Source organism: Poecilia formosa, unplaced genomic scaffold, assembly GCF_000485575.1.
Source record: "Poecilia formosa unplaced genomic scaffold, Poecilia_formosa-5.1.2 Scaffold67, whole genome shotgun sequence".
Taxonomy (NCBI): domain Eukaryota; kingdom Metazoa; phylum Chordata; class Actinopteri; order Cyprinodontiformes; family Poeciliidae; genus Poecilia; species Poecilia formosa.
Window position 1 is genome coordinate 1,799,199 of NW_006800006.1, and position 16,663 is coordinate 1,815,861.

General features: G+C 40.4%; 1 protein-coding gene across 1 annotated transcript in view; it reads left to right on the top strand.

Moving 5' to 3' along the window:
- The window catches only part of LOC103140031 (angiopoietin-related protein 1-like), a 20,713-nt gene extending 4,354 nt beyond the window's left edge, over positions 1 to 16,359 (top strand). The window contains exons 2-5 of the mRNA XM_007554956.2: positions 6,507 to 7,342; positions 9,949 to 10,142; positions 11,837 to 12,107; positions 14,294 to 16,359. Of these exons, the coding sequence (XP_007555018.1) occupies positions 6,544 to 7,342; positions 9,949 to 10,142; positions 11,837 to 12,107; positions 14,294 to 14,481 (1,452 nt within the window). The 5' untranslated portion in view covers positions 6,507 to 6,543 and the 3' untranslated portion in view covers positions 14,482 to 16,359. The remainder of the gene's footprint in view (positions 1 to 6,506; positions 7,343 to 9,948; positions 10,143 to 11,836; positions 12,108 to 14,293) is intronic.
- The last annotated feature ends 304 nt before the right edge of the window (positions 16,360 to 16,663 follow it).

Sequence of the window (16,663 nt, forward strand, 5' to 3'; positions counted from 1 at the left end):
ATATATATTAAATTTACTCAGATCTTGAAAAATCAGAGTATCAATTGGGAAATCTGGAGGATTCTCTCAAATCCCAAGTTCAAATCCAATATGGCTGCTTTGCGAGTTCATTTGCTCTTGTCATAATTTATTTCCCAATAAATATTCAACAAACTCACCACTTTACAAACTCCTTTAGTAAATCTGTTGCTACAACCTGTGTTTGAAAGCAGTGTAAAGAAATACATTGACATTAGCTTGTATTACTAATAGTTAGCCTGATCAAAAGGAGGCTGGTTAAAAACCAGCCCATTGTCCTGTGCTTTGGGTTCGTACAAACAGCATAGGTCAGTACTCTCAGCTATTGAGAAACGATTTCTTCCCGGAGGTGTGGACTCTGCTGAAGTTTTAAACTTTATCCAGTCGCTAACGTTTGCCAGTTCAACGCTGTGAAGCTTACCAGATATTACCTGGACTGTAAACAACCATCTTCCACTGAATGTATGTAAAGAGAGTTCTGTTCTCTTTGTGTTGCAATGTCAATACCCAAATACCAAGAAACCCTCGCTTCCTTACAGCGTGTTGAAAGCTACTATGAGTCTTTGCTCTGTTTGGAAGTTGTTTCTATACACACCTAGATAAAAGTTGTATCTAGGTTTATATCTTAGGGCTGCACATGGAAGACCAGTTTGATCACACTGACCCACATGAGATAGTGCTCCGCCAATGAAACCAGGCAGAGCCTAGATGGATATAGACTGTTTAAATCTCTACATTTGGCTTCTTGCCACGAGGACAGAGGATGATGGCTGGTTTGCTAGTAATTACTCTCAGCCCCAGGTTCATCTTAAAATGTTAAACTTAAGCATGGTTTGAAGTACTGTCCTTTATAGGACATAATTATGGGATCATTTCCTCTGGAGTAAAAGTTCTGGATTCAAGCTGTGACCTGTAGGGAGGCAACTAAAAGGTCTTAACGGTTTATGATGAAGCACAGATGTAAAACTGTCTTAGATCAACTGAAACAGTGATTTTTTTTTTTTTTGCTTTGGTTGTTTATTGGCTCCTTAGCACAATTAATTAGCTCATACTTGGGCATATTTGGAGCAGTGAGTGGTGAGTCCAGGGTTTAAGTCTCAGCTGGTGGTGTTACTGCAGGGAGTCTGCATGTCCTCCCAGTGCATGTGTGGATTCTCTGGGTACTTGGGCGTTCTCCCACAGTCCAAAAACATGACTGTTAGGTTGACTGGTCCCCTTAAAGGTGCGTTCTCACCAGCCCTGTTTAGTCTGCTTCACTTAAACTCTAGTTCATTTGTCTAGAAAGTCCATTTGTGAATGCGCAACTGAACTCTGGAAAGTGAACTCCGGTCCCCCTAAAAACCTAGGCTTCTTTTCGACTGAAGTGAATCTCTGGCGCATTTTGAACAAATATGTGGCGGATAGTCCACAAACAAGAAGCGAACTATAGCACAGAGGATTCTGTATAAATACAACCAAAACAAACAAACAAATCTTGCACTAAAGGGAGAAATGGCTTGTGGTCTTTTGCCAAAAACAAATGATAAATCCTACAAATGCTAAACTCTGACGCTACTCCATTTTTGTTTACATTTTGTCAAGAAGGAAGTTGTGTTCATGTCTGCTAAACCGCTTTTTCAAAGGGTTTGAATCATTTGACACAGTACAGTGTGAAGGCGAACCGCACCAGCTAAAAATGTAATAAATCAAACTGAGCGTACTGGATTGTCAGGTGTGAAAACACCCTCATGAGTGTTTGCGTATGTCAGTGGTGCCCAAAGTCGGTCCTCGAGGGCCAGCATCCTGCATGTTTCAGTTCTCTCCCTGGTTTAACGAACCTGGATCCAATGATGGCTCCTCTGAAGGCCTAAGGAGAAGATTGACATGCTGAAAAGATTGTTGCCACCACCAGGGAGAGAACTAAAACATGCAGGATGCCGGCCCTTGAGGGCCAACTTTGGGACCCCTGGTGTACATCGTTGTCTGACCGGGGTGTCTCTATGTTTCCCTGTGATGGACTGGCATGTCCACCATGCTGCATTCTGGTTTAGCCTGACTTTGGTTTATCTTTGGCCAGGAGAATCTCTCACTTTCCCTTCTTTATTCCAGTTTCTGTCCAAACCAACTTGATGAAAAGATCAGCTTTCTTTACAAATATAGTCTTCACTGAGACATTACTTAAAACGTCTGAATTTCTGTTTCTGCTGTTATTCCTCAAACACACCAAGTCCCTCTTCTTGTGTTACCACTGCATGAAAATTAGCCCAATCAAAATTATTTATTCCTTGTGCCGACACATTTCTGCACCTCGTAAATCCATCAGGGCCCGTCATCTTGTGCTCATTAGGAGATATTTTAGATCTGTCTCTTGACACGTTGGCCCAGTCCTCTATGGATTATTTTAAATATTAAGTGAAATCCTTTTTCCAGACCACCAGAGGAATACTTTCCGTATTGCTTCGCATGAGCCAGTGCAGGTAGGGTGGAGGGCTGTGAGGGAATTGTGTGAAAGGTCTGAGCGGTGAGGTCTACAGAAATATTAAAACCAGACATCAACGCGACACCTGATACAGAAGTGGTCAGGGCCATTTGTGAAACAGGAGCCAATTGGGAACGCATTGAAAGTATGAGTTATTAGGATAACACAGGGAACAACTGGGCTGCAGAAGCAGGAGGCATCTCCTGTCTGCTGGACTCAAAGTCTGAGACCACCTGGACATCTTTCAAAGTTTCCTTTATAAGGCACTAAAATGATTTTTTATTTTTTATTTCAGTGCTCTCTCGCTTCATTATTAAACAGAACTCTCGTGTTTACGATTCTGTGGAAGAAGCTCCTTCTGATTTACGCAAAGCAACTCTCTTTTCGCGAAAAGAAGGGTTAGAGGAAACAAACAAATCGTCAACAGAGACGCAATGTGGTCTAATGATGTCCGATCATTTGAGAGAAAAGTCATTAAAGGGGCAGAATTATTTGTTTTCCAGGCACATAGTGCCATTTGATAGCACAATCAAGTAACTATGTTAACCGCAGTTGATAGAATATGCCATATATATCAAATATGACTTAAATGAAATTTAACTTTGCCATTTAATGTCTTGAAATAGGGCAGAGGTTCCCAAACTCCCAAAGTGTCAAAGGGGGCGCGGGAAGAGCGTCTGGATGAATAAAAAACAAAACATGAACACTGTATGCACTGGGTTTTTACCTTAGAATGGCCAACTCTCTGTTATTCCTATGTCAATTTGATACAGTAGAGGCTTCCACACTTCCCATATTTGTGTCCTCTGTCACTTTTATCAGCAGTTAAAACTGTTTAATCCGTTGTTACCATGTTGTAACCTGTTTTTCCAAGCCGCCTTTAAATGCAACATGAGTGCTACAACGCTCGCGCTGAGTTTACACCTGTGAAGGAGACCTGCTGCTGCAGTGCGGAGCTACGTAGGTTTGTGTTAGAATCACGGCAGCAAACCAGCAAAACGCAAAGAACTTTTCACAGTTTTTCCCTCCAAAGTAACCGACTGAGTTGAGTAAAGCTGTTGGATGCAGGTAATGTTAGCTAAAAGATGACTAGCTAATATCAATACAGAACCTTAAGCTTAACAAGTACCTTGTAGGCTACCGATGTTGGTGTCTATTTTCAGCTACGTACATTCATTTTGCTCCCAAAAAAGTCGATGCCCCCCCCAACCCTCTCACACGCGTCATTTCAACCAGACAGCCATTTGTAATCCATAGGGGGGGGGGCGCAGAAAATGTTTGGAAACCACTGAAATAGGGCTTCTGTCTCTTTAAAGTATTCTGCTCTTTCCGTTGTGATGACTTCAGGAAGTCATAACCAGGTGTTTGCTAATTGCTGCTGGCTAGTCTGAAGGAGCTGAGTAGGGGAATAGTGGGGTGGGGGTGTCCTCTGCGAGGAGGAAGCACTTCTCGAAGGCGGCGCTAGGTCCACCTAGGCGTTTTGCCCAGCTGAATGGTTGCCATGGGAGACAAAAGGATTTTTTTTCAAACATAAATGAAAGAATCAAAGCGACACTATAACATGATGTAAAGCTCAAAAAGTTGATTTTACATAATACTGCCTCTTTAAACTTGCTACAGAACATGAAAGTATCCTTTTATTCAGATATATTGCTGATAAAAAAAAAAGTGATGCAGTTTACAAACATCACCAAAATTGTACCCAGAAGTATGAGCTAATCATATATTATAGAAGCTAATTTATTCAAGAAATATAGTTCAAAAAGTGACATTTTACAGATGCGGATTCAGTAGACTCAGCGAACTGATTCAGATGTTCTTCTCATTTTAATAATTATGGCTTACAGCCCATAGGTTGACAATACTCCCCAAGTTTTTCTCTGGGGTTCAGGACAATCGAGTGATTAACCACCAGGGTCACTCAAGCAGCCTTTGGTACCTTTGGAAGTTTGGTCCGGTCCCAGGTCCAGTTGGAAAGTGAAATCCGGATCTCCATGAAACTTGTCAGCAGCAGGAAGCATGAAGTGCTCTGGTAGAAGGTTGAGTTGACATTAGTCTTGATAAAACACAGTGGAGCAACAACAGCGGATGACAAATCACTGGCTGTGGAAATTTTCCACTGGACCGAAAGAAACTTGGATTCTGTCTGTCTTCACTCTTCCTCCAAACTCTGGGGCTTTTCCAAACGTAATGCAAAATTTACTTCCACCTGAAAAGAGGATTTTTGAGCCACTGAGCAACAGTCCATTCCTTCTCTTTAGCCCAGGTAAGCGGCTTTTAATGTTGTCTTTAGTTCAGACGCGGCTTAACTCCAGGAATGTAACGGCGCATGTTCTGGATGCATCTGTGTGTGGTGCCTCCAGCTGCAGCCCAAACTCTCTCAATTGGACTTTTTGGATTGCTGTAATCTCTGTTACTTTTGCACTTTTTTTTCTATCGCTTGTTTCCTTCCACTCTATTTTTTTTATCAATAAGGCCCCTGACAAGATAAAAAACTGGAACATCCAGCTAATGAATTATGGTCAAGGATATTTTTGTTCATGAAGGCCGGTTGGTGAAGAAAAACATAGGTCTGGCTTGTAAGTGTCCACGTGTAGGTACGGAACTCCACGAGTGCCACAATTAACAATTTTAAAAAGTAGAAATGTGAATACATTTGGAGATGCATATATCAAAGTAATTGATTTACATTTACCGTAAATAACAAAAATAATCATGTTTAATTATTTAAATCTTTTAAAAAAAAATTTAAATGTATATTTTGTCTCTAAAATGGTGATTGATCTGCAGCTGTGTTTTTGAGCAGGCCAACCAATCAGATGTTTACAATTTTAGAACAGTTTACATTATTTCCAGTATATTCCTGAGAACTGAAAGCTAAACACAAAACAAAATGTATGAGTTTGATTTAGTTATCTCAGTGTATAATAAACTAGGATCTCTAACATATGTTGGAAATAATATTTAATATATATTAAAAAAAATTTCAAATGGTCACACATATCACTATTAGCTTTCAATTGCAGGAATGTAATTTAGAACCAGTTCTACTAAAGAAAACGTAAAAACCAAATATGGAACAGATAGTACCAAGAAGATTGGATGGGAATATTACTGGAGAAGATTAACCAAGGTTTTAAATGGTAATTACTAATTGATTTGCTAGGTTGTTTGTTTGTTTGTTGTTTTTTTGCAGTGGTCTTTTGTAGTTTGCCCCTCTTGGGGAAGTGAGCAACACACTATGATCCCAGACTCAGGGCTGGTGGAAAACAAGACCAAAAAAGGATATCAGACGGAGGGAAAATGAAAGAGAGGAAAAAAATCAATTAAATGGGGTTCTCTCTGAGTTTTATTATGTAACAGACCAAATTACAGCAGGAACGTAGTTTTAATGAAGTTGGAAATAAAATTCTTCCCTTTGCTTACTACTTTGCTACTTAAGGCTGGAAAGCTTCCTGATGCAACCCAAAAGGAGCGCAGGAAATAGATCAATGGATTGACATTTATAGAGTAGAATAGAAATTACCCTGATTGTCCCTCAGTGGGGAAATTCATGTGTGCTCGCACTAAGGTGACAGGCAAGTCAAAACATTGGGAGCAAAGTGCTTTTATTTTGCTTCAGCAGGTTACAGATTCGACAACGATCTGCAAAGGATTCAACAGCAGCGATTCTTTGGAGTTTGCATGCTCTCCCTTTTTGAGTATCGTTTTTGTCTCAGCATTCTGTTTTTTCTCCTGGCTCAAAAATGCATGAGGTCAGTTGTTCCAAGTGCATGAAGGCTCATTTATCTTTTACGTGTCTAAATTTGTTAAAGAAGATAGGTACCTCTCCCCTGCAAAACAGCAAAGATTAACTTAGCAAAGATGGTAAATACATGGATCCTATTCTTTTTTCACGTATCATGTAGAAATGAGTCTTGCGAAAGATAGCGAGAGGCTGTAAAGTTGAAGTTGGTGTAGGGGTGTTTGCTGAAATGCACAAAACACAGATTTTATTGTTTCATGATTTCTTTTTTTGGTGATTTTATAGATCTTTGGGTTGTTTGGCTATAGCAAGAGGAGCAACCATGGGACTTGAGGTGTGGAGCCTTTCCCTCCTGCTGGGTTTGTCTCTCTGGAACAACGGTCAAGCCCTGGCGAGGAACCCCATTCTGTCGAGGATACGAAGAGCTCCGGGGGCTGCCGAAGAAAACAAGAAGTGCTCCTACACCTTCTTGGTCCCGGAGCAAAAGATTACGGGCCCTATCTGCGCCACCCGGGGCTACTCCACCGACAAAGACCGAGTGACACGCCTGGATGTCGCGGCGGTGCGCGACCTTCTGTCCAAACAGCGTCGAGAGATGGAGACTCTGAAGCTCGTGGTGGATGTGGACGGTAACCTGGTGAATGAGATGAAGCTGCTGAGGAAGGAGAGCAGAAACATGAACTCCAGAGTGACTCAGCTTTACATGCAGCTGCTGCATGAGATCATAAGGAAGAGGGATAACTCACTGGAGCTGGCTCAGCTGGAGACGCGCATCCTTAACGCCACCTCTGAGTCACTGCGGTTGACGTCCAGGTACAAGGAGCTGGAGGCCAAATACGCGGCGCTGTCTGCAATCGTGAACAATCAGTCGGTGCTGATCGGAACGTTAGAGGAGCACTGCATGCAGATGCACAGTCGGCGCCACGAACAGCCACCTATAGGACCCCCGCTAGTGCAGGTGGTACCTGAGAACATTCCGGTCAGTGTGCCACGGTTCACCAATGAAATCCAGAGTCGAAACACCAGAGGGTTTGGCCCGGATAGGGATTCTCGCTCCGGGTCAACCCCCACGAGCAGTACGCCCGAGGTCCCGAAGTCTGAGAGAAACTTCAGCACAGAGGGTGAGTGGGCGATTGTCCGTTCCTTCTTTTTCATTCCTAGATTCTGTTGCAATGTCAGATCCATATGACAATGTAGTGGGGCCATTGTAGAAAGACAGAAAAAAAAGGAAGAGTACATTTCCACCAAAAACTCAGAAAATTGGAGATTAATCTTGGAAATGCTCTAGAAAATTTCAGAGATTGAAAAGTCAATATTTTGCTAGAAAAAACATTAGGAAAGTTTGAGATTCATTTCAAACATTTTCTAGAAACAAACATGAAATTTTTTTAGTTTGAAAAGTTAAAAATTTGCTAGAAAAAAAATCTGAAATTTTGAGGTTAATCTCAGTAATTTCTAGAAAAACCAAGGCAATTTCTGAGTTTCATGAGTCAATCATTTTTCACTTTTTTGAAATTCTTTGAGTTTTAAAAAAGATGTGACTTTTGAAACTCATAAATTTCCATGTTTTCTCTAGCAAATATTGATTTTTGGAGCTCAGTAATTTACTTTTTTTCAAGAAAATTCCAGAATTTTTTGGTGAAAATTTACGCCTTGTTTTTCCTTTTCTATCTTCAATAGCCATTGTAGATCCAAGACAGTCCTGTCATGGTGAAATGTACAATAGTCATTACTTTGAAAAGCCAACAATAACAACATAATGCTTGTTATGATGTTGTTATAACAACATCATAACAAGTTGATGTTGTCCATCTACAGCTGCAGCTGTAGATGGACCGGCGGCCTCATTTCAAAAGGTTAAAAATGTGCAAAATCAGCTGGAACTCTGCTTCATGCTCAACAGAAAACACACAGACCAGAATGGAAACACAAATGTTGTACAATCCGAGTTGACTAAGGAAACCTTTACCAAGGGAAAGACGGGCTCGACCAGCTGGATTTTGCTCATTGACAGAAAGTTTTTGACATGCTCACATTGGCTTTTCCCAAGAATAATAAAGTGTGAAGGATTTCAGGACAGCTATGTTGGCAAATGATCCGTTTGCGAGACTGTTCCATTGCGTGAGTCTCAGACAAAAGCCAGGCGGGCATGATGAGAGTCTCGGGTGGTTACCACAAAAACAGAGGCATGTTCAGCATAAGCAAGAGGCCGTAAAGCTTAACAGTAGTTTAAATAAATAATTACATAGGAGTCGCTTACCCCTCGAACAAACTCGCAACACACAGCTGTATAAATCTATTTGTAGCCGTTTGTCGTCATAGCGGGGGAAAAAAGTCATATCTCATTAGTGAGACTTAATTGGTCTGTCCTTAGAGGAAATCATAAACAAGTATAACTTTGTAGATCTGCAGCAGCCACATATAAATGGTAAATAGACTGCTTTGAGTGTTCTTGCTGAAAACTCAAACAACTTTACAGTACAATCCACAATAGCTCATTTCACATGTGTTCATACACTTCATTTCAGAGGTGCCAGATTTTCCATGGATTTTTGGGTAAGGTTGAGGTTTGAGGGGGTGAGTATTAAAAAAGTGAAATGTTATTGATGCTAAAGAAGAAGAAGAAAAACTGTAAAATGTGTAATGCTTAGAGTTGTCTAGCAATGTTGTCAAAGTGTACTTTTTTTGTTTCGCTCACCAACACTGGAGGCCTTTCTGGGATATCTTGAAGTACTAGGTCTCCTTTGACCATTGTAATCAAAAGGCCTTACTGCCATTCATATGGACAACATGTCTGTTACATTTAGAACTAAATTGTATGTTTGTCCATCAAACACATTGGTACATTTGGAGGGAAATAAACATTTGACCTATGAGAAAAGAACAGTTATGGGTATTTTTAGATTGTCTATGTAAATATTCAATGCATTCAGGATCATCAAAGCCAAACGGCATCGTAAGATAATGTTTTGCTAGCATGCTAACACTTTCCTTTATTTGGAGTGAGCTTTACTTGGGCAATGTGAGAGAAAAACCTGATACTCACTCAAGTAGAGTTTATTCACAAACTTGTATATGTCAGACACAGAGTTTGAAATAAAATACTTCAAGTTACAAGAGAGACATAAAAAAAAAATCACACTAAAGTGGTGCTACAATTTAGCCAAGTTAAGCTAGTAGGGGAATTGTTATGAGGCTAACAATAAACTGTCAAATATTTCACTTTTTAAGATGAATTTTTTCTCTCTGGCATAGAAAATGTTTGTTAAAGCCTCACTATAAATTACTTAATGTTTTAAAATGTAATAGAATGAAGGAAACAGCTGCTTTGATTCTGTTTTACGTTAGCCTGTTTTAGCTAGGCTTAGTAGCTAAAGCTGAGGTTCTGTGTCATAGAACCTCATAGTTCTATACAGCTAGCTGTAGCTAAAATAGCTAGGCTAGTAAGCTAGGCTAAATCTGTACAATTCATTATAGCTGCTGTAGCTAGGCTTACTGGCTAAAGCAGGCTAGTAAGCCTATATTCCCTTAGATGCACAATTTTTTAAAGTAGGTTTCAAACTCTTCGTCTTTCTCTTTGACTTTATGTAAACATTTACAAAGTTACTGGACAAGACCAATGATTCTTCGGTTCACTGTCAGATTGTTAGTCTCGTTTTCCATTTTCCAGCTGGATCCTGTCCTTCACCGCCTCCTCCCCCTCTCTCTTATCATCATTTTCCTTCAGGCCCGTTCAGAGACTGCCAGGAGGCGCAGGAGGCCGGCCACAGCACCAGCGGGATGTATCTGATCAAACCAGATGAGGCGGAGAGGCCGGTGCAAGCCTGGTGTGAACAGGATATAGACAACGGAGGTTGGACGGTTATCCAGCGCCGGAGAGATGGATCAGTGAACTTCTTCAGGAACTGGGATAGCTACAAGGTGATGACAGCGGCACTTCCTCCCAACTCTTTCAAAAGTAACAGCGATGCTGTTATTTGACCTTTCCAAGGGAGCCGTGGGGTCTTTGAGATAATTACCTTCAGGTCTAAAGTCCTTCTGTTACAATAAAACACAATGTTTTGAGATTCCCATCATGAAACTGTAGCCGTCCCAATGAGAAAGGTATGTTCCACATCTTTCCAAAACCACTTCTGCTATAGAGCCTTCCCACTGCGTGGCCCAGCAGTGAGCATATAGAGGCTCTGTGAGAATGAGAACACCGCTGCTGACAGCTGCAACAATCCAGCGTTCCACTCAGTCTGGCCAGCATCATGTGCTGGTAACTGGCAGCTAAATTGCTCTCCTCAACACTGAATTGTCTCTGCACTCTACCACAAGACCAAAACCGTAACCATCTCACACACACACACGCACACACACTGAACCAGGCTGAAATCCTATTTCATTCATCATCTGCTGGCTCACAATTCGTCCACATTCATAAACCTCAACTTTTTTTTCCAAGTGGAGTGTTTTTGAGACTGGTTCAGGGCGTTGGTGTTTTTGAACTTTCTCACATTTTTGCCACATTACGACCATAAAGGTTAACAAGATTTAATGGAAATTGAACGTGATGGACATAAAAAAGAGATAAACCTATCTATATAAAGTTATGGATGATTATGAAGTTGAAGGATCAATTTTATAAATAAATAAATAAAACTGATGTCTCTAGTCGATTTCCATTTCTCCACAATTAATGCTTTGCACTGCAGAAACACAAAATCTTACCAAGTATTTTTGGTCTTGTTTCTAGTGCAAATATCTTGGTACACCTGAAATAAGCAAGCTATTGGAAGTTGCTTTGAGTCAATAATTCCTTAATGGAAAAATACCAACTTCAAAGGCAGATTATTTCACTTTTAACAAGACGTTTGTCCCGTGTTGTACATGAAATAATCTGACAGTGGAACTTGTTATTTTTTATTAATCTTAAGGAATTATTTACTTAAAATCAGATCATATATCTTGATGAGAAGTTACTGGTAAAGTTGGTTTTGTCTATTTTTCAGTGTACTAAGATATTTACACTAAAAACTTTTCAAAAAATACCTTAAGATTTCGTGTTTTTGCAGTGTACCCATTCTTTACAAAACAGTTCAAGCTCAGTTAAATTAAAAATAGTCCATTTATAAATAACAATTTTAAGTTTTGTCCCAGATTCTCAATTGAATTTGGGTCTGGGCTTTGACTGGGCCTTTCTGACACGTAATCTGGATAATGGATTTAGTAGTTCGACGTTCCTAAAAGCTTGGGGTATGTTTTATAACCTACGTTCAAGACCGCTTGGCTTCATGACCCAGTATCAGAATTCTGATACAGATGCTTATTTTGTCGCATAAACTCTTCAGCATTGCTTTCTTCTAAATTTCATAGGTTAAGGTGGTAATCATTTGTCACCATGTGTTTTTTTGCTCTTTGAAGTTCTCCTGAATTACAGAAGCACAACCAAAACACCGTCGAATTGAAATTTCTAATTTGTTTTTCAACCCCACAAACTCTTCCACAAGAGGTTTTATGTTCCCAGATAATCACCGCGTTTCCAAACTCCTTGGGGACCCGGAGGAATACACAACACGCGTTATTTCCTGTGATCTCATTGTAACCTTCCCTGTAATCTTCCTTTGATCTAGAGCGGCTTTGGCAACATAGACGGGGAGTACTGGCTCGGCCTGGAGGCTATCTACAAGCTGGGGAGGCAGGGCGACTACAAGCTCATGGTGGAGATGGAGGACTGGATGGACAAGAAGGTGTATGCGCAGTACAACAGCTTCCACCTGGAGCCCGAGAGCGAGGGCTACCGCCTGCGGCTGGGCACCTACCAGGGCAACGCAGGGGACTCCCTCAGCAGCCACAACGGCAAACAGTTCACCACTCTGGATCGAGACAAGGACGCCTTCTCAGGTCTGTCATACTGGGATGTCTTCTTTAGAGAAGCGTTGCATTTTACTGTTTACATCTCGTCAAAGACGATTCTTTGACTTGCCCTCCGTAGCTGCGCTGTAGAACAGCTCTGTTAACTAAATGAAGATGTGGGTGTTATTAATTTTGTGCGCTGCGTCACAGAAAAAGGAGAAATAAGGCAGGAAAACTGTTGAAGAACAACTCAAAACCACTTGGGCTTCTTTTTACTCGCTTTCCGTGTCTGTAGCTACGCTACACACAGATTCACTGGCATAGCAACTGACTGACAACCGCTCCACGAGCGTATGAGAATTCAACACCAAAAAACATGTAAGCATTTCAAACACAAAGAGCAGGACATTCAGTCCGTTACAGTTTTATGTTTTCAGGCCTGATGTTTTATTTTGCGATTATTAATAAGTTATCGTCTGAACACAGCGGCGGTTGATTAGCTAATTTAAACAGCTGCTCTGCTGATGATCTGTCAGAGAGCTGGTGTGTGGCTTGCTTTACTATTTTTAACTGAACCAAAACACACCAAATTCTGCAGCACATCTACATGATGTGCTGCAGGTTGTTAAAGTCAAGCTAGCATAGCTCTCCCTCCCTTTTTAAAACTTTTCACTGACCTGTAAAATGATACACCTAATTAGTAGCAAAGCACTACATCCTTTTTTCTTCTCCATATGAAGTGAAACTTTAAGATTTAGCATGTTATGCTGCCAACTGGACAGCTAAAACCAATGGTAGTCATTGTCGGCAAGCAGTTTTTAATGCTCTTCTCTTAAATTAGTGGGAGGGTCTAAAAGTGATCAAAGTAATCAATTCCAAATACAGACATTTATTACAGATATTGGTTCCAAACTAACTTAAATAATTCTAACTGCCTAAAAAAACTGAAATGATAGAACCTATGAATTTTCTACATAAATGACCAAAACACTAGTTTTTTTTTTTAAAGTTTTTTTTAGGTCCTCCCAAGACAGCCATGGCATGTTTTTGAATTCCTAAGACTTTTAACGACTTAAGTTGAAACATGTTGGGATGAAAACATATTTTGCAAGCTTGGTGAAGTCTTTGTTTTCATTAGTTTGATTTTGAAGTCTGGATTATAAACCAGAATTTTATGACTCATCAAGCATACAAAGTCAGAAAAATGGAAACTGATAAAAAGGACTCCATGGGTGTTTTTTTTTCTGTGCTAAGAAGTTTTATTTTGCCTACCCACAAGTTTTGCTTTATAAACAAATTTGAGCTATTACTACTGATTCTTGTAAATTACGCTTAACGTACCTTTTACAAACTCTACACACAAATAATTCAAATAATTCTCAACAGAGGAGGACATCCTCGACAACGCATTCTTACTTTGATCTCAGCGATCAATATTTATGAAACCAGATATCTCCATCACATTCGGATCAGCTTCATTAAACTTATCATCCGCAGGCAGGTCATTGCTGGAAGCATTTAAAATATATACTGAAAATGAACAAAAACACTCCAAAAAGTCCACAAAGCACAAATTCTAGAAAACTATTCACATCAAAAAAATAAATCAAATCAACTTGTAATCGTACTGATCACAAACGCTTTGTAAATGACTGTACTCGGTTGTAATTTATATTTCAGCACCCTAACATGGAGGGTAGCATTGTTTATTGTGGAAAACAGTGGAGAAACATTGAAGTTCTGCTCCTGTTTTTCTACACATACCCTGAACGTAGTGGTTCGGGGCCCCCGCTCGCCTGGAATCCCAGGAAGCCATCAGCGAAGCCTTCACTTCCTTTAGAAAACAAACAATGAGCTCTCACTCAGATCCATGACCCTTTGGCGAGTTTTCATTCAGCCCTGAATGCATGCCAAAGCGCTCGACGTGACAAGGAGATTATTTGCTGTCGGTGTAAAGTAAATAAGCTCTTTATGGCTTTTTTCCAAATTGTATTTGACTCTTTGGGACTCAGTCATGCTTGACCTCAGTCAACACTGTGATTCCCATAAGCTCCACAAATAGAGGTTGAATTAGTGAAGGAGTGCAACGCTTGGGTTTTGACATCTCATCAAGGCAAATTTCTTCTTTAAAAGAAACTTAGTTTTTCTGTTGACTTTCTGTGAAACATTCTATCAACAAAAACCACTTGCCCATGAACTTTTTCTTCCTCCTGTTTCCCTTTAACCCACAACAGGTAACTGTGCCCATTTCCATAAAGGAGGCTGGTGGTACAACGCCTGTGGCCAAGCCAACCTCAACGGTGTCTGGTACACCGGAGGAGTGTACCGCAGCAAATTCCAGGACGGCATCTTCTGGGCTGACTACGGCGGAGGTTTCTACTCCATGAAGTCTGTCCGCATGCTGATCCGGCCCATAGACTGAGGGTGCTGGGTCGTCACATTCAAGACTCACTCTTTAAGTTGCTGCGCTATACAGTACATCTGCAGTGAGAGGTCGATCGCGGATGGACAAACTCAGCTGACGGAAAAGAGGCCGAGCATCGGTTTGCGGGAACAGACGCAAAACTCTGCACATATGGGGATTTAGGAGACACGAATCTGTATCACACATAACTTTGTAAAGTAGCAAAAAGTTAGGAGTTCTTGAACTTTTAAGCATTTTGTGTGATGCCACAACCACAAACTTCGACATGTTTGTTTTAATAAACCAAAGTAGTGCATCTAATAGTTGTATCGTAGGAAAAGAATACATGGTTTTCGTATTATTCACAAATTAAAAACTGAAAAATGTAGCAACCATTTGTTTTGAGCCGCCTTTTACTCTGACATCTATACATAAAATTCAGATGTGGAATAGTTTTTGACCCGTGGCAAACCAATGCAAATTTTATTGATGTATCGTCCATCTTCTGGTAGAACATCACTAATTTGGTAGCCAGAGCTACAATGGAATGCGTTAGAATGTCCCAAAGTCCAGACCAATTAGGAAAACACGAAAAATTTACTTTAAAACACGTCCTCCATTGGGTCATTGGGCGAGAGGCTTGGTACACCTAAGACAAGATGCCAATTTATTTAATAAGTTACAGGGAATTGGCCCAACAGTCATATTTCTGGACTATAGGAGGAAGCAGTTGGATTCTGGGATACACAAACAGAACTCTGTGCAGAAAAACCCAAGACTGGGATTTGAACCCAAGTCTTTCTATCTTCAAGGCAACAGCCTCAAGGCAAATCGCGCAAATTGTAGTTACGAAAATCCATATGAGAATTTTGAAAAGACCCAAGTTTTTCGTTAAAAAGTTTTTTGCGCTAGGATGAGGTGGTTTTTAAGCCGTATCGAAATAAGTGTATTTCGCAAAACTGCGTCGTGTGATCAACGACCGGATGTCACTACTGGCGGAAAGTACTAAGAAGACAACAGGAAGTTTTTGGAGGATGATGGTGCAGCATGTTTCATAATGACTTATCCCGTGAAATATTCACATGTGATTTCAATCGTTCTTCTTATTCCATGAAAAGGCCGCAGTTGCGAAATTGTGTTCTCCAACATCAGAGGAATATTGTAATGGAAACGCAGCTAATGCTACCAACTGTACCACCATCTAATTGGACTGAGTTGGAGCTCTTTGTAAAAAAAAAAGAATGGCTACATATTTATTGGTTTAAAAAAAAAAAACATGGAAACCATGTAAAATATATAGTTTGTGGTTGTTGCTTGACAAAATGTGAAAAAGTTGAAAGAGTATAAATAACCTTTCAAGGCCCTGCATGTTAAAAGGTAAACAATATTTCAGAGTATTCAAATCTATAGCTTTACTGGTACTAACGTCACATGATCCAAATGCAACTTCACCTACCTCACCAAGATAAACATCTGGTGCTAACAAGAGTTTCCGCTTTTACTTAGCTTTAGGTACAAAGAGCTGGAAAACACACTGTGTTGAAACAGGCACAGGCAAACTACACACACTTTTCCTGAAGCAGCACATTTTAATTGCACAATGTTTTTAATTGAAACCCCTACCCCTAAAACAACCTTTCTACTGCATGCTAAAATACTTTGTCCGAGTGCAGGTGACCAGAACGTATAATTTATGCTTACAATTAAGTTATCATAACAGTGAAGAGGGCCAGGAGTCCTTTGAGAGCAGGAAACGATCCTGTAGAATAACAGGAGCCGTTTCCTCCTGCTGTAAATAGGACAATCATTCTCAAAGTGTGCGCGCTCATATGGAAATTGTTCTTGTGTGTTTTTCTCGTTTGGACTTTGATTAAAGTTCAGTATGACTCTGGGAAAGGCAAGCATTGTTGAGAGGGAGGGGGGTTGGAGGGGGGAGGAGAAAAAATGGTGGAATTAAGTCTTGCTTTGCGTGGTTTTGGAGATGGAAAAATATGCCTACCAGGCAAATTGAGAGTTTTAAGCACTGGGACAGACAACGAGAAACACATTTCTGGAAAACAAAAAAAAACAAAAAAACCCAGACTGGATGGAGGGAGGAAGAGAGAGGAGGAAGATGTGAGGGAGGGAGATGGATGGGAATGGAATCGGTCCAAATTTCCATGTTTGTTTTTTTTCTTCACAGTAGCCTACATGCCACCAC